A 23635-nucleotide genomic window follows, 5' to 3' on the forward strand; every position below is an offset into this window, starting at 1 on the left:
CTCCCTCACTGGTTGCAGTTCACTTGATTGGTTGCTGCTATGAACAATCATCTCATCGATTGTGCATACTTCCCCTCACTGGTTGCAGTTCACTCCATTGGTTGCAGCTATGAACAATCATCTCATCGATTGTGCATACTTCTCCTCACTGGTTTGCAGTTTTCAGCTTTGGTTTGATGTTGATAAATGCTGGTTTTATCATTGGCTCTACGCGAACAGTTATCAAAATGTATGAAGCCTTTGCCAGACGTTTTGTGGGTTCGATCTCTCTAAGAAAAAGCAAAAAGAGATAAGGGTTTCAATTTGGAATACAGTTTGTCTCCTCCAGCAACAAACGTCCATGGTCTAGAATAAACTGATTTGCATTTGTAAAAAAGCTTTGATAGGTGTATCGCTACATTTCCTACTAGACTCCTCTCTCTCATCACGAAATATGAATTACTGCTAAATCAATTAATGGTAATGAAAGTAAAGTGTTACAAAACACTGCAAGTGGGTGTCTTGAAACAATGATACATGTAATGAAACATTGAAAGATGTACTGATCTTGTGGTTTGTTCTACCTCCTTCCTCTGCTACGAGGTGATATATCGTGCCATTTTTATATACAATATCAAAATTATAGACAATTAAAATCTTGTGGTGGCATGGCTTCTCCTTTTGTTCTCTATAACCCCCGGTAATGGCCTTACTATGACATCAAACGAGTATCAAATACAGAAGATACTCCATTCTTCTCCTTAAAAATGGCAAATACTGCTGTTTCCTACTACGGCAAATACTGTTGTTTGCTACTGCATGTTGCTCATTCCACTCTGTTCTAGGGGTGATATTGAGTTTTGGAGTCTCTTCTCCTTCCCTTGCCTTCTTGAATTGTCAAATAGATGCGATTTACAATACTGATTACTTCCTTATTTGAAAACTTCATGTTGCTGATGCTTGCTATCATTCAACTCTTGTTTTGGTTGTGATATTGAGTTTTAAACGTTGTGTTAGGTGTACATGCCTCCTCTCCTCTCTCTCCTCTCTCATCAACAATTAAATAAGACACTCCTTGTATATATACATTTAGTTTTTTGCTGTGGTTTCCTGAATAGAAAAGTTTGAAATTGCTCATTGATTGCAGCGCATTTCAAACTATGGATCAATTACTGCTAAATCAATTGATGGTGATGAAAGTTAAGTGTTACAAAACACTGTGGGTAAATTACTGCTAAATCATAACTGATGACCACCTTTAATACTGCTGCTTGGTGCTGGGTGTTAATTGATACACTCTGTTTTGGAGTGATAATGAGTTCAGGAGTCTCCTCCTTCCTTCTTCAACTGTCATGTAGAAACGTGACAAACAAACTGAATTGTCAGTGTGTTACAACACTGATGGCCTCCTTTAATACTGCTGCTTGCTGCTGGGTGTTAATTCTTACCTTCTTCCCTGAACTTCTTGAATTATTACATTAAACATTATTACAATAAGAATTATTACATTAAACATTATAACATCATGAATCATCCTCCTTAAATACTGCTGCTTGCTGCTGGGTGTTAATTCTTACCTCCTTCCCTGAACGTCTTGAATTATTACATTAAATATAATTACAATAAAAAATTTTACATTAAACATTAAAACATCATGAATCATCCTTAAATACTGCTGCTTGCTGCTGGCTCTGTTTTTGGGTGATATTGAGTTCAGGAGTTTCCTCCTTCCTTCTTCAACTGTCATGGAGAAACGTGACAAACAAACTGAATTGTCAGTGTGTTACAAGACTGATGACCTCCCTAAATACTGCTGCTTGGTGCTGGGTGTTCATTGATACACTCTGTTTTGGGGTGATATTGAGTGCAGGAGTCTCCTCCTTCCTTCTTCAATTGTCATGTAGAAACGTGACAAACAAACTGAATTGTCAGTGTGTTACAACACTGATGACCTCCTTAAATACTGGTGTTTGCTGCTGCGTGTTAATTAATACACTCTGTTTTGGGGTGATATTGAGTTCAGGAGTCTCCTCCTTCCATCTTCAATTGTCATGTAGAAACGTGACAAACAAACTGAATTGTCAGTGTGTTACAACACTGATGACCTCCTTAAATACGGCTGCTTGCTGTTGCGTGTTAATTAATACACTCTGTTATGGGGTGATATTGAGTTTTGGCGAGTTTTGCTCCCTGATCATCCTTATTGCGACTTAACGTTTTAAATGTATAAATATTCAAAACAGCTATCCATCGATAGCTTTGTGGTGGTTGAATCTTTGAAATGTCGCTGGTGTTGGTACATTGTATATATTGTAATATATGTCGGGTGAAATGGGATTGATCATGTTTCCTGATCGTCCTTATTGCGACTTGACGTTTTAAATGTATAAATATTTAAAACAGCTATCCATCGGTAGCTTTGTGGTGGTTGAATCATTAAAATAATGCTGGTGTTGGTTCTGTGTATATATATTGTAATATATGTCGGTGAAATGGGATTGATCATGTTTCCTGATCGTCCTTATTGCGACTTTACGTTTTAAATGTATAAATATTCAAAACAGCTATCCATCGATAGCTTTGTGGTGGTTGAATCTTTGAAATGTCGCTGGTGTTGGTACATTGTATAGATTGTAATATATGTCGGTGAAATGGGATTGATCATGTTTCGTGATCATACTTATTGCGACTTAACGTTTTAAATGTATAAATATTCAAAGCAGCTATCCATCGATAGCTTTGTGGTGGTTGAATCATTGAAATGTCACTGGTGTTGGTACATTGTATATATCGTAATATATTTCAGTGAATTGGGATTGATTATGTTTCCTGGTCATCCTTATTGCGACTTTACATTTTAAATATATGAATATTCAAAACAGCTATCCATCGATAGCTTTTGTGGTGGTTGAATCATTGAAATGTTACTGGTGTTGGTACATTGTATATATTGTAATATATGTTGGTGAAATGGGATTGATCATGTTTCCTGATCATCCTTATTGCGACTTTACGTTTTAAATGTATAAATATTCAAAACAGCTATCCATCGATAGCTTTGTGGTGGTTGAATCATTGAAATGTCGCTGGTGTTGGTACATTGTATATATTGTAATATATGTCGGTGAAATGGGATTGATCATGTTTCCTGATCGTCCTCATTATGACTTAACGTTTTAAATGTATAAATATTCAAAACAGCTATCCATCGATAGCTTTGTGGTGGTTCAATCATTGAAATAATGCTGGTGTTGGTTCTCTGTGTATACTGTATCAGCAAATATTATCACATTACGCATTTTAAAAGTGTTATACTCAAAGATGCTATTGTTTGATTGCTTCACTTTGGTTCCTTGCACCTGAAGGTTGTTAACTGTCATATAGAAACGTGACAAACAAACTGATTTGTCAGTGTGTTACAAGACTGATGACCTCCTTTAATACTGCTTCTTGCTGCTGCGTGTTAATTAATACACTCTGTTTTGGGGTGAAATTGAGTTCAAGAGTCTCCTCTTTCCTTTTTCAACTGTCATGTAGAAACGTGACAAACGAACTGAATTGTCAGTGCGTTACAACACTGATGGCCTTCTTTAATATTGCTGCTTGCTGCTGGCTCCGTTTTGGGGTGATATTGATTGCAGGAGTCTTCTCCTTCCTTCTTCAACTGTCATGTAGAAACGTGACAAACGAACTGAATTGTCAGTGCGTTACAACACTGATGGCCTCCTTTAATACTGCTGCTTGCTGGTGGTGTTAATTCTTACCACCTTCCATGAACTTCTTGAATTATTACATTAAACATTATTACAATAAGAATTATTACATTAAACATTATAACATCATGAATCATCCTCCTTAAATACTGCTGCTTGCTGCTGGCTCTGTTTTGGGGTGATATTGATCGCAGGAGTCTTCTCCTTCCTTCTTCAACTGTCATGTAGAAACGTGACAAACGAACTGAATTGTCAGTGCATTACAACACTGATGACCTCCTTTAATACTGCTGCGTGCTGCTGGCTCTGTTTTGGGGTGATATTGATCGCAGGAGTCTTCTCCTTCCTTCTTCAACTGTCATGTAGAAACATGACAAACGAACTGAATTGTCAGTGCGTTACAACACTGATGACCTCCCTTAATACTGCTGCTTGGTGCTGGGTGTTAATTAATACACTTTGTTTTGGGGTGATATTGAGTTCAGGAGTCTCCTCCTTCCTTCTTCAACTGTCATGTAGAAACGTGACTAACAAACTGAATTGTCAGTGTGTTACAGCACTGATGACCTCCCTTAATACTGCTGCTTGCTGCAGCGTGTTAATAAATACACTCTGTTCAGGGGTGATATTGAGTGCAGGAGTCTCCTCCTTCCTTCTTCAACTGTCATGTAGAAACGTGACAAACAAACTGAATTTTCAGTGTGGTACAACACTGATGACCTCCTTAAATACTGCTGCTTGCTGTTGCGTGTTAATTACTACACTCTGTTATGGGGTGATATTGAGTTTTGGCGAGTTTTGCTCCCTGATCATCTTTATTGCGACTTTACGTTTTAAATGTATAAATATTCAAAGCAGCTATCCATCGATAGCTTTTGTGGTGGTTGAATCATTGAAATGTTACTGGTGTTGGTACATTGTATATATTGTAATATATGTTGGTGAAATGGGATTGATCATGTTTCCTGATCATCCTTATTGCGACTTTACGTTTTAAATGTATAAATATTCAAAACAGCTATCCATCGATAGCTTTGTGGTGGTTGAATCATTGAAATGTTACTGGTGTTGGTACATTGTATATATTGTAATATATGTCAGTGAAATGGAATTGATCATGTTTCCTGATCATCCTTATTGCGACTTTACGTTTTAAGTGTATAAATATTCAAAACAGCTATCCATCGGTAGCTTTGTGGTGGTTGAATCATTGAAATAATGCTGGTGTTGGTTCTGTGTATATATATTGTAATATATGTCGGTGAAATGGGATTGATCATGTTTCCTGATCGTCCTTATTGCGACTTTACGTTTTAAATGTAAATATATTCAAAGCAGCTATCCATCGATAGCTTTGTGGTGGTTCAATCATTGAAACGTCACTGGTGATGGTACATTGTATATATTGTAATATATGTCGGTGAAATGGGATTAATCATGTTTTGTGATCATCCTTATTGCGACTTAAAGTTTTAAATGTATAAATATTCAAAACAGCTATCCATCGGTAGCTTTGTGGTGGTTGAATCATTGAAACGTCACTGGTGATGGTACATTGTATATATTGTAATATATGTCGGTGAAATGGGATTGATCATGTTTTGTGAGTTTTAAATGTATAAATATTCAAAACAGCTATCCATCGATAGCTTTGTGGTGGTTGAATCATTGAAATGTCGCTGGTGTTGGTACATTGTATATATTGTAATATATGTCGGTGAATTGGGATTGATCATGTTTCCTGATCGTCCTCATTATGACTTAACGTTTTAAATGTATAAATATTCAAAACAGCTATCCATCGGTAGCTTTGTGGTGGTTGAATCATTGAAACGTCACTGGTGATGGTACATTGTATATATTGTAATAAATGTCGGTGAAATGGGATTGATCATGTTTTGTGATCATCCTTATTGCGACTTAGCGTTTTAAATGTATAAATATTCAAAACAGCTATCGATCGATAGCTTTGTGGTGGTTGAATCTTTGAAATGTCGCTGGTGTTGGTACATTGTATAGGTTGTAATATATGTCGGTGAAATGGGATTGATCATGTTTCGTGATCATACTTATTGCGACTTAACGTTTTAAATGTATAAATATTCAAAACAGCTATGCATCGATAGCTTTGTGGTGGTTGAATCATTGAAATGTCACTGGTGTTGGTACATTGTATATATCGTAATATATGTCAGTGAATTGGGATTGATTATGTTTCCTGGTCATCCTTATTGCGACTTTACATTTTAAATATATGAATATTCAAAACAGCTTTCCATCGATAGCTTTGTGGTGGTTGAATCATTGAGATGTCGCTGGTGTTGGTACATTGTATATATTGTAATATATGTCGGTGAAATGGGATTGATCATGTTTCCTGATCGTCCTCATTATGACTTAACGTTTTAAATGTATAAATATTCAAAACAGCTATCCATCGATAGCTTTGTGGTGGTTCAATCATTGAAATAATGCTGGTGTTGGTTCTCTGTGTATACTGTATCAGCAAATATTATCACATTACGCATTTTAAAAGTGTTATACTCAAAGATGCAATTGTTTGATTGCTTCACTTTGGTTCCTTGCACCTGAAGGTTGTTAACTGTCATATAGAAACGTGACAAACAAACTGATTTGTCAGTGTGTTACAAGACTGATGACCTCCTTTAATACTGCTTCTTGCTGCTGGGTGTTAATTAATACACTCTGTTTTGGGGTGATATTGAGATCAAGATCTCCTCTTTCCTTCTTCAACTGTCATGTAGAAACGTGACAAACGAACTGAATTGTCAGTGCGTTACAACACTGATGGCCTCCTTTAATACTGCTGCTTGCTGCTGGGTGTTAATTGATACACTCTGTTTTGGGGTGATATTGAGTTCAAGAGTCTTCTCCTTCCTTCTTCAACTGTCATGTAGAAACGTGACAAACGAACTGAATTGTCAGTGCGTTACAACACTGATGGCCTCCTTTAATACTGCTGCTTGCTGATGGTGTTAATTCTTACCACCTTCCATGAACTTCTTGAATTATTACATTAAACATTATTACAATAAGAATTATTACATTAAACATTATAACATCATGAATCATCCTCCTTAAATACTGCTGCTTGCTGCTGGCTCTGTTTTGGGGTGATATTGATCGCAGGAGTCTTCTCCTTCCTTCTTCAACTGTCATGTAGAAACGTGACAAACGAACTGAATTGTCAGTGCGTTACAACACTGATGACCTCCTTTAATACTGCTGCGTGCTGCTGGCTCTGTTTTGGGGTGATATTGATCGCAGGAGTCTTCTCCTTCCTTCTTCAACTGTCATGTAGAAACGTGACAACGAACTGAATTGTCAGTGTGTTACCACACTGATGACCTCCTTTAATACTGCTGCTTGCTGCTGGGTGTAAATTCTTACCACCTTCCATGAACTTCTTGAATTATTACATTAAACATTATTACAATAAGAATTATTACATTAAACATTATAACATCATGAATCATCCTCCTTAAATACTGCTGCTTGCTGCTGGCTCTGTTTTGGGGTGATATTGATTTCAGGAGTCTCCTCCTTCCTTCTTCAACTGTCATGTAGAAACATGACAAACGAACTGAATTGTCAGTGCGTTACAACACTGATGACCTCCTTTAATACTGCTGCTTGGTGCTGGGTGTTAATTAATAGACTCTGTTTTGGGGTGATATTGAGTTCAGGAGTCTCCTCCTTCCTTCTTCAACTGTCATGTAGAAACGTGACAAACAAACTGAATTTTCAGTGTGGTACAACACTGATGACCTCCTTAAATACTGCTGCTTGCTGTTGCGTGTTAATTAATACACTGTTTTGGGGTGATATTTAGTTTTGGCGAGTTTTGCTCCCTGATCATCTTTATTGCGACTTGACGTTTTAAATGTATAAATATTCAAAGCAGCTATCCATTGATAGCTTTGTGGTGGTTGAATCATTGAAATGTTACTGGTGTTGGTACATTGTATATATTGTAATATATGTCGGTGAAATGGGATTGATCATGTTTCCTGATCGTCCTTATTGCGACTTTACGTTTTAAATGTATAAATATTCAAAACAGCTATCCATCGGTAGCTTTGTTGTGGTTGAATCATTGAAATAATGCTGGTGTTGGTTCTGTGTATATATATTGTAATATATGTCGGTGAAATGGGATTGATCATGTTTCCTGATCGTCCTTATTGCGACTTTACGTTTTAAATGTATAAATATTCAAAACAGCTATCCATCGGTAGCTTTGTGGTGGTTGAATCATTGAAATAATGCTGGTGTTGGTTCTGTGTATATATATTGTAATATATGTCGGTGAAATGGGATTGATCATGTTTCCTGATCGTCCTTATTGCGACTTTACGTTTTAAATGTATAAATATTAAAAGCAGCTATCCATCGGTAGCTTTGTGGTGGTTCAATCATTGAAACGTCACTGGTGATGGTACATTGTATATATTGTAATATATGTCGGTGAAATGGGATTGATCATGTTTCCTGATCGTCCTTATTGCGACTTTACGTTTTAAATGTATAAATATTCAAAACAGCTATATATCGATAGCTTTGTGGTGGTTGAATCTTTGAAATGTCGCTGGTGTTGGTACATTGTATATATTGTGATAAATGTCGGTGAATTGGGATTGATTATGTTTCCTGATCGTCCTTATTGCGACTTTACGTTTTAAATATATAAATATTTAATGCCGATAGCTTTATGGTGGTTGAATCATTGAAATGTCGATGGTGTTGGTTCTGTGTATATATTGTAATATATGCCGGTGAATTGGGATTGATTATGTTTCCTATAGATGCTGGCAAATTGTGACTTCAGGCCAGGCTGATATTGAGTCTTGGAGTGTTCTCCTTCCCTTACCTTCTTCAAATGTCAAGACGACATTCGATATTGACTGAATTGTCAGCGACTTACAACATCGATTGCTGCTTTATTCAAATACTGCTCCTTGCTGCTGCGTGTTAACTATTACACTGTGTCTTAGGGGTGATAATGAGAATTGTATTTCTGTCCCGTGCCTTCTTCCATTATTACATTAAAACATTATTACATCATGAATTATAACATTATTACATTATCAAAATACACATTATGAACATCTAAAAAACTCGCAAGTTCCTTCTCCATGTTTACTCATTGCACTCTGTTTAGGGGTGATATTGAATGAGTTGATGTAGTTCTTTTGCTGTGGTTTCCAGAATAGGATTGATTGAAATTTCTCGTTTAATGTTCAAAAACCCTGAAAGTGGGAAAATAACTGTTGAATCAATATTTTCTCTTACCTCCTTCAAATGTCAATACGAACTGTAACATTGACTGAATAATCAGCGACTTCAGGCCAGGCTGATATTAAGTGTTGGAGTGTTCTCCTTTCCTTACCTTCTTCAAATGTCAAAACGACATGCGATATTGATTGAATTGTCAGTGACTTCAGGCCAAGCTGATATTGAGTCTTGGAGTGTTCTCCTTCCCTTACCTTCTTCAAATGTCAAGACAACATGTGATATTGACTGAATTGTCAGTGACTCCAGGCCAAGCTGATATTGAGTCTTGGAGTGTTCTCCTTCCCTTACCTTCTTCAAATGTCAAGACGACATGCAGTATTGACTGAATTGTCTTGGAGTTCCTCCTACCCTTATCTTCCTCAAAATGTCAAAAAGAAGTGTGACATGGACTGAATTGTCAGTGACTTACATCACTGATTGCTGCTGACACTCTAAGCCTATTGATTGTGGTGATATTCACGTTCAAGATTGCTGACTGGCAGCAATATTGAATTGTAACACTGTTTGTGTCATACAGGGTACAATTTTTCATAGAGTATTCGTTTTCTCATCCACGTAACCTGTATGATATATTTTTCAAGAAGCTTATTGTTTTTGGTTCAAGATTGCTGATAGGCAGCCATATTGGATCCAAAAATTCACCATTCCCATTCTACAGGCTGCAACTTAAAAGTAAAGTATTCAATTTCACGTATTACATGTTTGGTGTATAGCTCCAGAACCCTATTGATTTTGGTGGTATTCGCAGGCAAGATTGCTGACTGGTGGCCATATTGAATTGCAATGCTGCTTCTCTCATACATGGTAAAATTTGTAGTAGATTATTCATTTTCACTTATAATGTCTTTGTTATATAGCTCGATGAGTCTATTTATTTTGGTGGTATTTTGGGTCAAGATTGCTGACTGGTGGCCATATTAGATTGTAACGCTGTTTCTGCCGGTTAGATTTGTGAAGTAGATTTTCACATACTGGGTATATAGTTTGAGAATCAATTAATTTTGGTGATATACGTGTTGAAGATTGCTCCTTAGATTGTCAAGTACAATTGTGGCATAAAAAACAATGAATGTTCAGTGACTTACAGCACTAGCACTGATTATTACTCCACGTTAGTGAGTGATAAAAATATCAGGGTCTAAAACTTTGATAAGGTAAATAAGTTTGACAGTGTAAAAAACCGTTAGCATTCTTATTGCTTTAAACATCTCAGAAAGATGGTTAATCATCATAAACACTTGCAAAAACAATTGACGTCTCACTTTGCACTTGATGTCCCACTTTGCACTCGACGTCCCGCTTTGCACTTGCACCGTTGCATCACTTGCACAAAACAGCACTGGCACACCCGCGGATCCATGCGCATGGTAAACAAATTGATCAGCATGCAGCATGCCATCTTTGTGTGTGGAAATAATTTACAAACAGCTGTGAGTTTAAAATTAAAGAAGGTATTTTTGTGTCATTTCTTGTACAATATCCAACAACGATGATGTAAAGAAAAACATAATGTCAATTTTATTAAGTTGAAAAAATGAAAAGTGTTGCATAGTTAAATATTAATGAGTAAAATGAGAGAAAAGAGGAAGAAGAAAGTCCCAGAAAGAGAAGCGTTGAACTGGTGTCTGTTGTCAGCAGAGATCGTAGGAAATCTCCACCCCTCAAACAGAAAGTTCAAGATGATACCGAAAGTGTGTGAGGTTCTGAGAAATTTCGCTAAGTCAAGACTATAAATCAGGTAAAATATATATTGCTATAAATTGTTTTGTAGATAATAATGTTTCAACTAGGACGGTAAGTTAGTTATAACATGTAATTGCATGTTATCTTATTGTAGTGTGTATTGATTTGGTCGTCAAGTACAAAATACCAAAGGATTGATGGGAACCGCCATTCGGGATTGTTCCAGTTGTGCAGAGCAGTATTTAAGGTGCCATGAGTCTGAATTGACTATAAATCAGGTAAAATTGAAATTTCTTTTTTTAAGAATTATTCAATTTTTGTGTACATTGTAGTTTTGAGCTTGTGGTTGGCTGTACAATATCAGATGACAGGAAGATCAATGAAGCTGGTTACTTTTATTCTATGTATTTCTGTTGTAGCCAGTGGTTTGTCTGTTCGTTGGTTGTTGGTAGAGAGGAAAGGAACACATCGGAGTTCACGAAGCGTTCAGCAAATTTCTCAAGGTCCAAGTCATGAGTCTGATTTGACTATAAATCAGGTATAATTAAACCCGATATGAATTTCATGGTAGGAACAGCAGACTCAATGAAGCTGGTTACTTTTATTTCATGTATTTCTGTTGTAGCCAGTGGTCTGTCTGTTTGTTGTGGTCGTTGTTGGTAAAGACATGTAATACTAGAGGAAAGGGAAACATCAAAGTTCTGGAAGTGTTGAGTGAATTTCTCCAGGTCGATGTCGTGACTCTGAATTGACTATTAATCAGGTATAGTTGAAAATTATCTTTGGAGAAGAGTCTTAAAAATGATATCATTATTCATATTTTGTGTTTTGTCATTGTAGTATTGAGCTTGTGGAAAAGATCAGATTAGAGATGCCAACCAATTTCTCCGTCAATTCGGGACTTTTAGTGATTGTTACCCACGGGTTAGCGCAGTTCCGTAGATGCCGACCAATTTCTCCATCAATTCGGGATTTCAGTGATTGTTACCACGAGTGAGCGCAGTTCCGTAGATGCCGACCAATTTCTCTGTCAAATTGGGACTTTCAGTGTTTGTTACCGCTAGTTAGCGTAGTTCCAGAGATGCCAACCAATTTCTCCGTCAAATTGGGACTTTCAGTGTTTGTTACCGCGAGTTATCATAGTTCCAGAAATGCCGAACAATTTCTCCGTCAAATCAGGACTTTCAGTTTTTGTTACTGCGAGTTAGCCTAGTTCCAGAGATGCCAACCAATTTCTCCGAGGCTGATAGCTTCAAGTATAGGTTGAATATAAATACACATTGTACATCTATTGGAAAATAGATATGAACTGATGGTTTGATTGGCTGGTTTGTTGTTGAATCTGATTGTGGGTTATTTATTACTGATTTGCTGCGACTTAACGTTTTAATTGCATACATTTCAAAGGGCTTCTCTTGTTTTTGTTGTGCTGGTTAAATTATTTTGTAAATGATAATTGAGGATGTCAAACTTTGGTTTAGCGTTTTGTTACAGTGAATGCACTGTATATGTGGAGAGTATGTACATGTGACTTTGCGTTTGTTTTTGTAAATACATTTATTTCTTTAAAATGATTGTTTTTGTGTTGCATCTCATTCTGAGGATGTTAAACTCTTAAGTCAAGATACTCAGTTTGCTCATGACTTGTTTGATTATTATATTGATGAATACATTGATTTTATGGTGTTTGATTATCTGTTGAACTATTGTTTATCAATACCATTTGAACTACTAACCACTAGTTGTTTTAACATCAGTATCATTAGTGGTCAGTTGTTCCCTACAAATCGTATGTGTTATTTTTTCTTTATATAATGTACGGTGGACTCTGTTAACTAGAATCACTTCAAGTCCAGTCACTTTATCTTGGAGTAATGATTCTCCAAGCTTACATCAACTTGGACATAAAGACATTGAACTATTGCATTGAAATTCTTTTATCTGCAGGCGACAGTTATCACCTTGTCTTAATTGATTCGAGTTAGTCAAGTCTATTGTACATGGATTCTTTTTTCTCTGGAAGTGAATTAAATGAAACGAGACGACAGTTGAACCTCATTAATACGATTGTGTTTAGGACGAAAACCGTTTATTACGATCAGATTTCCAGCATGTCCCGGTTAATTTACATCGATCCATATTTTGATAATACGACAATTTCACTTTCAACCATAAGATTTGTATTTAACTAAGGATCCAATGTAAAATGAGGACTTCAAACCATTCTGATGTGGAGACTTTCTTTTATTAAAGTTATCAGTCTGATTACTCATAAATTATGCATGTATCAATCTGCCGCAGCTTGGCACTACCCTATCTGCTGAGGATACTCCAGTACCCACCCATACCCTTCAGATACTCGTTTAGACTTTAGACCTTCTACATAATCTGAAGTACTGGCTCTTCCAAAACACAGCTTGAACCCTCCACTCACCCCCTTTCAGATAGAATGTCTGGGGTCCAGGCAACAGATCGACACCTTTCTCTTGGCTTTGAGTAATCAGACTGATCTTGTCTGATTACTCTTAAGGTCTCAGAGACTTTCATTTATTTGACTATTTATGCAGCTATCAACCGGCATTTTGGACACTGATTCCCTGCCATTAATGGAATAATTAATTTAACTGAAAAATAACTGTGTCAGATACGAACTCCATCGATAGTTGCTCGAGCTGTTTCTGATAGGCCCTGATGCTGAAATAGACGATCAGCCGGGGTGTCCCAGTATTTATTTAGAGTGGTCCTGATGCAGACAAAAAGGACATGTAAGAGTGTTCTGGGTTCGAACGTAGATACCACTTATACTGGGAATGGTCCTAATGTTGATTTGAAGTTAAATAGGACTGTACGATACAATTACATGTATACATATAACTATTATCGCCACCTATTGGAATTTCGATAAACTATCAAATAGCTAGAATTAACCGTTGTAAATATTTGTGGTGTACCACATTTCACAAGCGCCATCTATCGGAATATGGAATAAAATGTCTACAAACGTAGTGGAGTGGCGGGTTCGAACCCATTGCATTGATTCGGAGGGCCGAATCCAGCGACGGATCCAGGGGGGCACCCCCTAAAGTCCTCCCTAATTTTTTATGGACTGACGGCATGTGAAAAATCCCTGAAAATGCGTAAACTTATGTCTTCGTTTACCAGCGCTTTTTTACGGCAGTCCTACGTCGTTCATGTTGTTTCATACTCTGATTGTGCCCAGAACGCGTCTACGCGCGTCTAATTTTGAAAAATTCTCTGGGGGAGGACCCCCCAGATCCCTATTTGAATTTGTGCACCCCTCCATGAAATCCTGGATCCGCCGCTGGACTCTTATCATCACAGCCGGATTGATATCTAAATAATCCGGGAATTTGATCAGACGGTGGCCTAGCTAAGTCAGTTTTGGTGGAACGAACATACCTGATAAAAGTCTTATTAGAACCAGAAAGCACAGGCAGTTGAACAAAACATCGTTTTTTAATCCATTCTTCCCTTTATTGCAAAAGACGGTGCGGGTGAGCTGAATCAAACTCTATGTAATAATAAGGCTTCAAGAAGAAAAATAAAAAATGTTTTGTTTCGTGTTTTATGTTTTATTTTTCTGAAATCTCTAATGATAAGTTATCAGTTGGTTCATGATACTGAAATAGGACAGGGTCTTGAATTTTCTTAAGCAGATTTGAAGCTAGAGTTTCACGTATCATAGTAAATTGAAGACGAATTGAAGAACTGATCTATTTTATGGAGTTCAACTGTGTTAAACTGGCATCTAATAACACGTCTTTTTTCATCCTTCAGTTTGATGACTGGATCCCAGGCTCCATATAATTAGATTACATAGCCTACTAGTTGTATTCATCATTATAAGTCTTGCAAGAAAATAAACATTTTCTTCGTAAGTAAATAATTCATTTTGTTTATTTACATACCAAAATAATTAATTTAGTGGATATTCCTTGTTGAATAATGTTGAACAAAGAATCATCAAAAGATGATAACGGAGGTAAAGATTGCGTCAATTTATTTATGATTATGCAATTTGGCGCACAGAATTGGTTAAATAAAGTCTTTGTATTTGAATTTGTTCCCCTCATCATGCACGCACGTGGTTATGTTATTATTTATGTATGACGTCATCGACAAACTCGTCTTGGAACTAATGACAACCGTCCGCTAGCGCCATCTCATTGGGCATCGGGACCGGACCAAGTTGTGCGGACAATTTGGACTAGGGGCGTGGCTAGCGGCCGGGGCGCGGGGACAAACGAAGCCCGTGGGTGCTGTTTCGAAATCCGTATTGCGCCGTCATCACATTCGAGATGATATTATATCCTCTTCTCGAATTGCTCTCGACCAGTATTGCGTAATAGCTCTCTAGGTTCACCGACCCCCCACCCGCGTGGGACACCGCGACTGGGCCCTGGCGATGGCGGGCCCACCGCGCCGGGAGCCTCACCTTCATCGATCCCTGGCACGAGTCAGCATCCTGGAGTAGTGTCACTATCCCCTCCCTAGGCATAGCACACAAATTCAGGCGTGGCGGCCCGGCCCCCCAGTGTTGCTGGAGACTCGGGCGCCGCATATACTCTCCGTTCCGGACGGGTCTTTTGATATTTTCTGCTGATTAAAATCACACATTTTTCTGTGAAAGACACGCCTTTATAGCCAAAGAATAGTACCCCAGTCGAGCCCGGTGGCTCCTCGACTAGTTGAGTGGCAGAAGCCATATTCGCTTCTCCGGGCAGGTCGATAACTGCAGAAGATTAAATTCGCCAAGGGCAGGTCGCTATTCAGGGGCGGATCTAGGGTTTAATTAAGGAGGGGGAGCAGGTAAAGTTAGGGCAAAATTTGATGGGCACTTTATGAGCGTCACACCGGAGGTCTGGACACATACCGCACCGCAGGTGCGAAGCCCTTGCCGGGTGTCTGGGGGACTCTCCCCCAGAAAATTTTCTAAATTTGATGCAATTTTAGAGCTATCTGGGCTTTTCTGGTGGCACCTGGGAGCCTTTGCGAATCCTGTATCCTAGACATAAATAGCCAAAGATAAGAGTCGAAAACGGGAAGAGTGGTCTAGCCCCAGCCCTCCATGAAAGTCACCGGAAAACATCAACTATATTTTTGAAACAGCCAATTACGGATGGTTTAGTTTTATAACAAATTTTACTTCAATAAAAAAAAATTATGAAAATTTTTTTAGGGGACCTTGAAATTTTGAGGGGGGAGCGCTCCCCCTGTTCCCCTTGAATCCGCCCCTGCTATCTGCAGAAGCTAAATTCGCCTCTCAGGGAGGTCGCTATTTGCAGAAGCTAAATTAGCCTAAATGAGAAGTTAAAGCGAATTACTCTCAATAGAAAACTGTGCGTCAAATTTCAGAGAATTGATTTTCACTTATGTCTCTTAGGGTGTCGTGAAAGGTTCGATTCGACCAGAGGGGACAGATCCGAGAGAAAGAAGCAACACGTCTGGTTACTACGAAACCTTGGAAGTGACTGATTTTATTTCACATAGATGGAGAATAAACATAAACAAGATGTCATCCACAGTAAATATATAAACACAAACCAGATGAGCGGCTTAGTAACCGAACTTTCGAAACACTCCCGGCGGCGGGAAGAAAAAATAGGATGTATAATGCCTATGTGCTATTAGGAATACCTATGAGGTTAATAAGCCTACGTAAAAAATGAGAAATTAATCAATTTCCAATTTCATATCAGAATCACTAAATCTTCGATACATTAAGTTTGCATTACTCTGATTAGGCTGAACCTGTGCATTAGTCGACCAGTTTGTCACACCAGTTTTTTATTTTATTTCTAGCGTTCAATGCTGCATTTCGTTTTATTTTCATTGGGGGTTGAATATTACTAATTAGTGGCGATGATTCATCATTCATTTTCTCACCACTATCAGAATTGATTTCTAAGGGGTATAATTTCTTAAGAGGTCTATTCGTAATTCCGTTTTTAGTACGAATTACCGCGGATCTCACAAGACCGTCGTTGCCCTTGTTCAGACCTTCAATGATAGCGAGTTGCCAAAAGATTCTCTTTTTTGAGTCATCATGAACGATCACTATATCGCCTATTTTGACATGATTTTCCGTAATTCCACCCCGCTTTAGCGTCTGACAGTGGTTTTCCCTTAAGGTTGGCAAATATTCATTTCGCCACCGTATCCAGTAATCTTGGAAAAGACTGTCTAAGTATTTCATGCGTTTGTTCGCGTCGGAGAAACCGATGGGCGGTAAGTTAAAATTCGGATCAATTAGTTCGTTTTCTTCAACTACCGGTTGAGGTAACAGAGTAATCATTCTCCCACAAATTAAATGTGATGGAGTTAAGGGAATGATCTCATCGTCATCATTTGTCATGTACGTTAAGGGACGATCGTCTATTGTAGCCTCTATTTCAATAATTAGAGTCGACAATTCGTCCAAGGTAATACACGCTCGACCAACTACTTTTTTCAAAGTGTATTTCGTTATACCGACTAATCTTTCATAAAATCCGCCAAACCATGGCGCGCGTTTCGGTATAAATGTCCAAGTGACAAGTTTGTTAGACAGAAAGTTTCTGACTTTTGTTGATTTGAATATTTCTTTGATATCGTTTTCTGCAGACAAAAATGTTGAACCATTATCAGAGATCAATTGACTTGGCAACGACCTCCTGCTGGCAAATCTGCGAAATGCTCTCATAAAGGAAGCAGGCGTCAGATCAGTGACTATTTCCAGATGTATTGCCCTGGAAACGGCGCATGTAAATAGACATATGTATGCCTTGTTCTGTTTTGAGTGTTTCGTGCGATAATATAAATGGCCAGTGAAATCAACGCCTGTGATGGTAAAGGGTGGAGCTTCTTTTAGTCTACAGGCAGGTAACGGAGGCGTGATTGGCGCACGATATGATTTACCATCATGTCTAATGCAAACTGAGCATTTTCTAATAATTGGGCTAACTATTTTCCTAATTCTTGGTATCCAATATGATTGACGTATGTAACACAAAGTTGATTGTAACCCACTGTGTAGAACCATTTTATGGGCGTCACTAATTACTAATTTTGTGTATGGGTGCTTCGATGGCAATAATATTGGGTACTTAGCGTTGTAGTTAAGATTCGCGTTTTGAAAACGACCGCCACATCTAATTAAACCCTCTTTATCAGTGAATAGGTTTAATTGTTTAGTCAATTGGGTACTTCGTCCCCCTTTCTGAATACATTTAATTTCATTTGAAAATTCGTCATCTTGCAAAGAGCGAACCCACGTAGTACGAGCCAAACGTATTTCTGGCACGGTAATATGATTATGTCTAGGTTGACATGTCTTCTTCATAATAGAAATAAAGCGTAGTACACATGCTGTGACTCGAAGTAATTTATTCAGCGAATTGAATTGCTCGACATCTATTACTTTTTGTATTCCAGACGGTTCTGATGGAGTTGCGGTGGTTGATAGAACTGAGATAGAATTAGTACTAGCTAATTCTGCACACTGTTGAGAGTGCGATTCAGAATTATTTACTGAACAAAATAGTACAGTTGAATTATTCAATCGATCAATTGGCCAATCGCCATTAGGCAGCCAAGTTGGTCCAAACCACCATAATCTACTATTATCCAAGTCTTGGGTATTGATGCCCCGAGTCAAGAGATCAGCAGGGTTGTCCTTTGTAGGACAATAATTGATTATGTCAAATTTGACAGACCGAATTTCACGGACTCTGTTTTCGACGAATGTGGGTAATTTCTTCTCACTCCGAATCCAATGTATTGTGATCTGACTATCGGACCAAAGAACACATTTTGTTAAACTTAAATTTGACTTGTCGAATGCATCACGGATAAATTTCGCGAGCCGTGCAGCGATCAGTGCTGCCAATAATTCAAGTCTAGGGATAGTAACCTCTTTTAATGGTTTAACCCGTGATTTTGCCATGATGATTGAAGTCGATTTGTCAGTTTTCAGATAAGCTACAGCCCCATAAGCATTGGGACTGGCATCAGCAAAAATGTGTAGTTCACATTCACTAGTCGGTTGACCAAAATATGGTCTTTGTATAGCTGTATGTTGACAGGCGTATAACTGCTGATGTATTTCAAACCAGAGTGATGATAATTCATCAGATAAGGGTTCATCCCAAGTTTGTTTAGATTGCCACAATTTCTGGATAAACATTTTAGCTTGAATATGCACAGGCGAGAGGAGACCAAGGGGGTCAAATAGTGACGCTGTTACGCTCACAACTTCCCGCTTAGATACCACAGACTGAGTGCACATAGCTGGGTCTTTTATGGCCTTTGAAAACTGAAGAGTATCACTAATCGTATCCCATTGTAACCCTACGACATTGACGATTTCATTATTCTCACCCATTGCCTGTTGTTTTATCAACGATCTTAGTTCTGGGTCGTTTGTAGCCCATGATCTCAAAATAAATCCACCCCTGCTCATAGTATTCGTGGCTTCTTCAAAATATTCAATTGCTTTTTTAGCGTTATGAGAGCCACTGAGAACGTTATCAACGTATATGTTTGATTGCATATCGATTGAGATTTCTGTATTTTCGGACTGTAGATGCGTTTTCACTACAGAATTTAAGATGAATGGTGAGCTAGTGGACCCGAAAAGTACTGATTTGAAACGATAGACCTTGAAGGGACTATCGGGATCCGTAGGATCTGATAGCCATAGAAATTTTGTGAAATTTCTATCGTTTTCACCGAGTTTTACATTTAAAAATGCCTTTTCAATATCACTTGTAAATGCGACGTTATTCGTGCGAAAGCGGATTAATATCTGCACAAGATCATTTATTAATGAAGGACCGCTTTCGAGACAGTCGTTCAAACTAGGATTATCCCCTTGTTTACAACTACAATCATAAACAATTCTAATCGGTGTTGTGATTGATTCCTTTTTAACCGAGTGGTGGGGTATGTAATGGCCCTGGCTCTTGTCATCATTTTCTACTATCTCAATAAATTCGCGTGAAAGTTGCTCTGCTATTATCGCATTATATTTCTGCCTCAGTTCTGGAGACAAGCGTTTAACCATAGATCTAGTTCTAGCGGTACAAATATCAAAATTGGTAGGGAGCGGTGGATAATCTTCTTTCCAAGGTAAATTCGCTATATATTTACCACTGGTATCGCGTTTAAGGTAATTGTCTCGATACGTTTCAAAATTCATTGTTTCAGATTTAATCGTTTCCTTGATGCCAATTACTTCAAGATCCCAGTAGTTAGATAATTTTGAGAATTCATCGTTTGAATGTATAGTATTCAAAAGACAGGTAGTATGGAGTACCGATGTATTCGCATTCAAATTGATGGGTCCTGATAGAAGGAACCCGAGTTTGGAACTGACAGCTGTCGGGCCAGCTCCTCTAACCACTTCATTCTCTACGATCGACCAGTAATAATCAGCACCGATTAATAGATTAATTTCACAATTGCTGGTGTTGACGTACGGTGCTAATGGTAAATTTCGAAGGTACGGGTGATTTGTCACAGCAAGTTTTACATTGTTCTGAATTGGTGGACATATTTCCGGTACAACTAATGCACGTAAACCAATTTCGCCTTTACGCGTACGAAGTTTTAAATCTATACTCCGTAGAGTACGTGCCCCAGGCGAATTGTCACCAAAGGTGGAAATACTTACATCTTGCTTTTCAAATTTGTCCAATCGGACACCTAATTCATTTACCGACTTTTTAGTGATGAATGAGCACTGCGCTCCTTCGTCAAACAAGATATTTACCGTGGTCGAATTCGAACCATAATTTATTTGACCAATAGCCGATTTCAAGAGAACAGGACTTGAAGTTGGAGCTATATTGACATGAATATTTTTTGATTCAATATGCGTATCAGTATTTCGATCTATATGAATAGCAGTGTGGTGTTTGCCTTTGCAAACCTTACAACGATATTTCGATTGGCAAGCTGTTACCATGTGATTGCCAAAACAGTTATAACACTTACGATTTGCCTTTATGATGTCTTGTCGCTTTTTTGGGTTAACGATTATATCGCATGAGAACGCCGTATGTGGACCCTTGCAGAACGCGCAACTGTTGTTTTTCGAGGCCGGATTTTTCCTCGTTTTAGTGCTTATATGAAGAGCGGATAATTTTTCATTATCGAAGTTGACGCAGCTCGCTCCTGCCTGTGTAGCTTGTATTTCCTTTCGGATCGCGTCGCGTAGTTCTTTAAGTGTCCAGGCGCGGTCTCCGTGCTCCCGTGAAATTTGTGTTTTGACGGGACTCGGTAGCTTATCGAAGACTACCGGAACGAGTATGTCACCGAACGCATCTTCCGATTTCCCGAGCGCGCGCAATCCTCGAATATATGTTTCCAAAGAATCGTAAAATTCGCGTAGACTCTCGTGATCCTGCGGTGGCTGCAAATCTAATAAAGCTCTGATGTACGCGTTCACGATCTTGTGAGGTTGACCGTATCTTTCTACTAAGATCGTCAGAGCTTCTTTGTAGTTAGCGCTAGTTATTTGCAGACCTTCTATGGTACGCGCTGCTTCGTCAGTGAGTTGTGCGACCAAATATTGAAACTTCTGGATATCGTCCAAATGCGGATCGCTATCGACGGCTGAGATGAAATTATCGTAGAAAGTAGACCATTTCAAAATGTCACCATCGAAATTTGGGAGAGCCAATTTTGGTAGATTGACTTTTTTACTGCCGGTTGAGGTAGTACTGCTTCGATTGATGGTACTTACAGATTCGTTTAGCGATTGTGGTTTTGGTATCTTCGCTAGTAGATTATCCAAGTTCAGTTTGAATCGACCGAGTTTGATTTGTATCTCAGTGAGATAATCATCTGATTCAACTATAGTGTTAGTTAACTCGGTTTCATCAGCGATTTCATCCATTAATTGTTGGTCTAATTGTCGTAAATATTCGAATTTTGTGAACAGCGCGTCGATTAAAGTGGAGAACGGTTGAACAGTTTCCAGAGTTCTTGAACTTTCATCGACGAGTAGAATCTCTGCTAGTTTTTCTTCCGTTTTTCCGAAAATCTTCGTCATTTGGCCCCGTTGGGCCCTTCTGATTGCCGTTAGCCTTCCTTCTGACCCCATCCTGGTCACGGCACCAAAATGTCGTGAAAGGTTCGATTCGACCAGAGGGGACAGATCCGAGAGAAAGAAGCAACACGTCTGGTTACTACGAAACCTTGGAAGTGACTGATTTTATTTCACATAGATGGAGAATAAACATAAACAAGATGTCATCCACAGTAAATATATAAACACAAACCAGATGAGCGGCTTAGTAACCGAACTTTCGAAACATAGGGCTTTAAACCGAGTATAATTATGTAGAGATCTAAATTTAGTGAAATTATTTTCCATTCGGAGTAATTGGATATGCGCTCCTGCAGTTAACTCGAATAATGAATTTTACTCAGATGCAAGTTGCGAGATCTTACAGCAATTACTGTACTGATGTCTGTTGAAAATAGGTCTGGAATCTCTCGTACTGTATCATTGGTCATTCTGGCTGTCTTTCTCCTGTCAGGAGCCTTCGGAAATTCAGCTACTTTCCTGATAATGATAAGTCGCAAATTCCGCAGTTTATCTTACGCTAACTATCTGATCGTTTTGTCTTTCAGTGATTTGATGGTTTGTTTCGATTTTACGCTGATGCCCGTTTTACAGTTTGTTCTCTTGCATCGAAACACCAGGCCAGTATACATGATGAATTCACTGATCAGTTGTCGATGGTATAAATCTCTAATGGATTGTATGGGAGCTTGCAGCGCTTGGTTAATAGTAGCGATCTCTCTAGAACGAGCAGCAGTTGTTCTCTTTCCGTTCACATCTCGTTTGATATGTACACCGAGATTTGCCCGCTACACCATTGGGATTATTTTTGTAATGAATGCATTGATAATTGGTATTTACCCATCAGTAATTATGAAGTTTTCTTCGCACTTACTCGGTTGTTACTATGAAATATATCAACAATTCATATTTTTTATGTCTTATGTAACACACGTTTATATTATACCGTTATCTTTTATCATAACATCAAATTTTGTTATAATAATTCAGTTATTAATAAATTTTTGTATCTTTTTATTTGTACTTGAATTTTTGAGGGCAACGAGCCTCCAATTCGAGTAAACCCTCGAATGTACTGAATGGCTCACTTGTAATTTATAATTCATAAAAACTGTTCGTTTTAAAGGAGATAAATTAAGAAATATTATACTAACTATTACATTCTACGTCCAGTGTATATATCTATATTTAGTTTTTCAAAACAATCAAATCTGATTTAATACAAACCGAAGCGTCTGTTATGATTAGAATTTAATGATCGCCACCAAACAACCGAATTAGCTTAATAGGTAACAATGACGTCATGGTATGATGACCATGGCTTGAGTCCTAGAGTCAGAAGATTGCTATATCAGAAAATTGCAAAAGTTTATTTTTGATGTGACCAGCATTCAATATTGTGTATGAATTACACAATTTATAAAGAACGTTGTAATTTCCTGTATTTTTGCGGATTTCAGAAAATAGAATAAAACAAACGTACTCTGTATTAATGCACGATACAGAGTACCTTAGTTTTTATTTTCTGAAATCCTCAACAAGCAAAAATACAGGAAATTACAACGAGGCTCATAGATGAAGTTTTGTGGAAGCTTAGATCCTACAATATCCCAGCAATATACTTTGAAAATGCAGTAATATTTCTATCAAAGGGTGGATTCATAGTCATGTTTTCGCACATCAATTTGGTGACTACAAAACTCTTATAGAGTCGTGGAATGATCTGCTTAATGAATGTATGATACACAATGTGTCAAATTTCAGAGAATTGATTTTCATTTTCGTCTTTCATTTCTGAAAACCTTAGAAATCTAAATCGAATGAAATTATTTTCTGTACCACACAGATTAAT

The 23635-nt window shown here is 38.0% G+C and overlaps 1 protein-coding gene across 1 annotated transcript; it reads right to left on the minus strand.

Annotated features, from left to right (window-relative positions):
• Positions 1-16470: 16470 nt before the first annotated feature.
• LOC141899136 (uncharacterized) lies at positions 16471-21798 on the minus strand. Its single transcript, XM_074785291.1, has one exon. It carries the CDS (start codon positions 21796-21798, stop codon positions 16471-16473), a length of 5328 nt encoding a protein of 1775 aa, XP_074641392.1.
• Between the last annotated feature and the right edge of the window lie 1837 nt (positions 21799-23635).

Source organism: Tubulanus polymorphus, chromosome 2 (assembly GCF_964204645.1).
Source record: "Tubulanus polymorphus chromosome 2, tnTubPoly1.2, whole genome shotgun sequence".
Classification (NCBI taxonomy): Eukaryota; Metazoa; Nemertea; class Palaeonemertea; order Tubulaniformes; family Tubulanidae; genus Tubulanus; species Tubulanus polymorphus.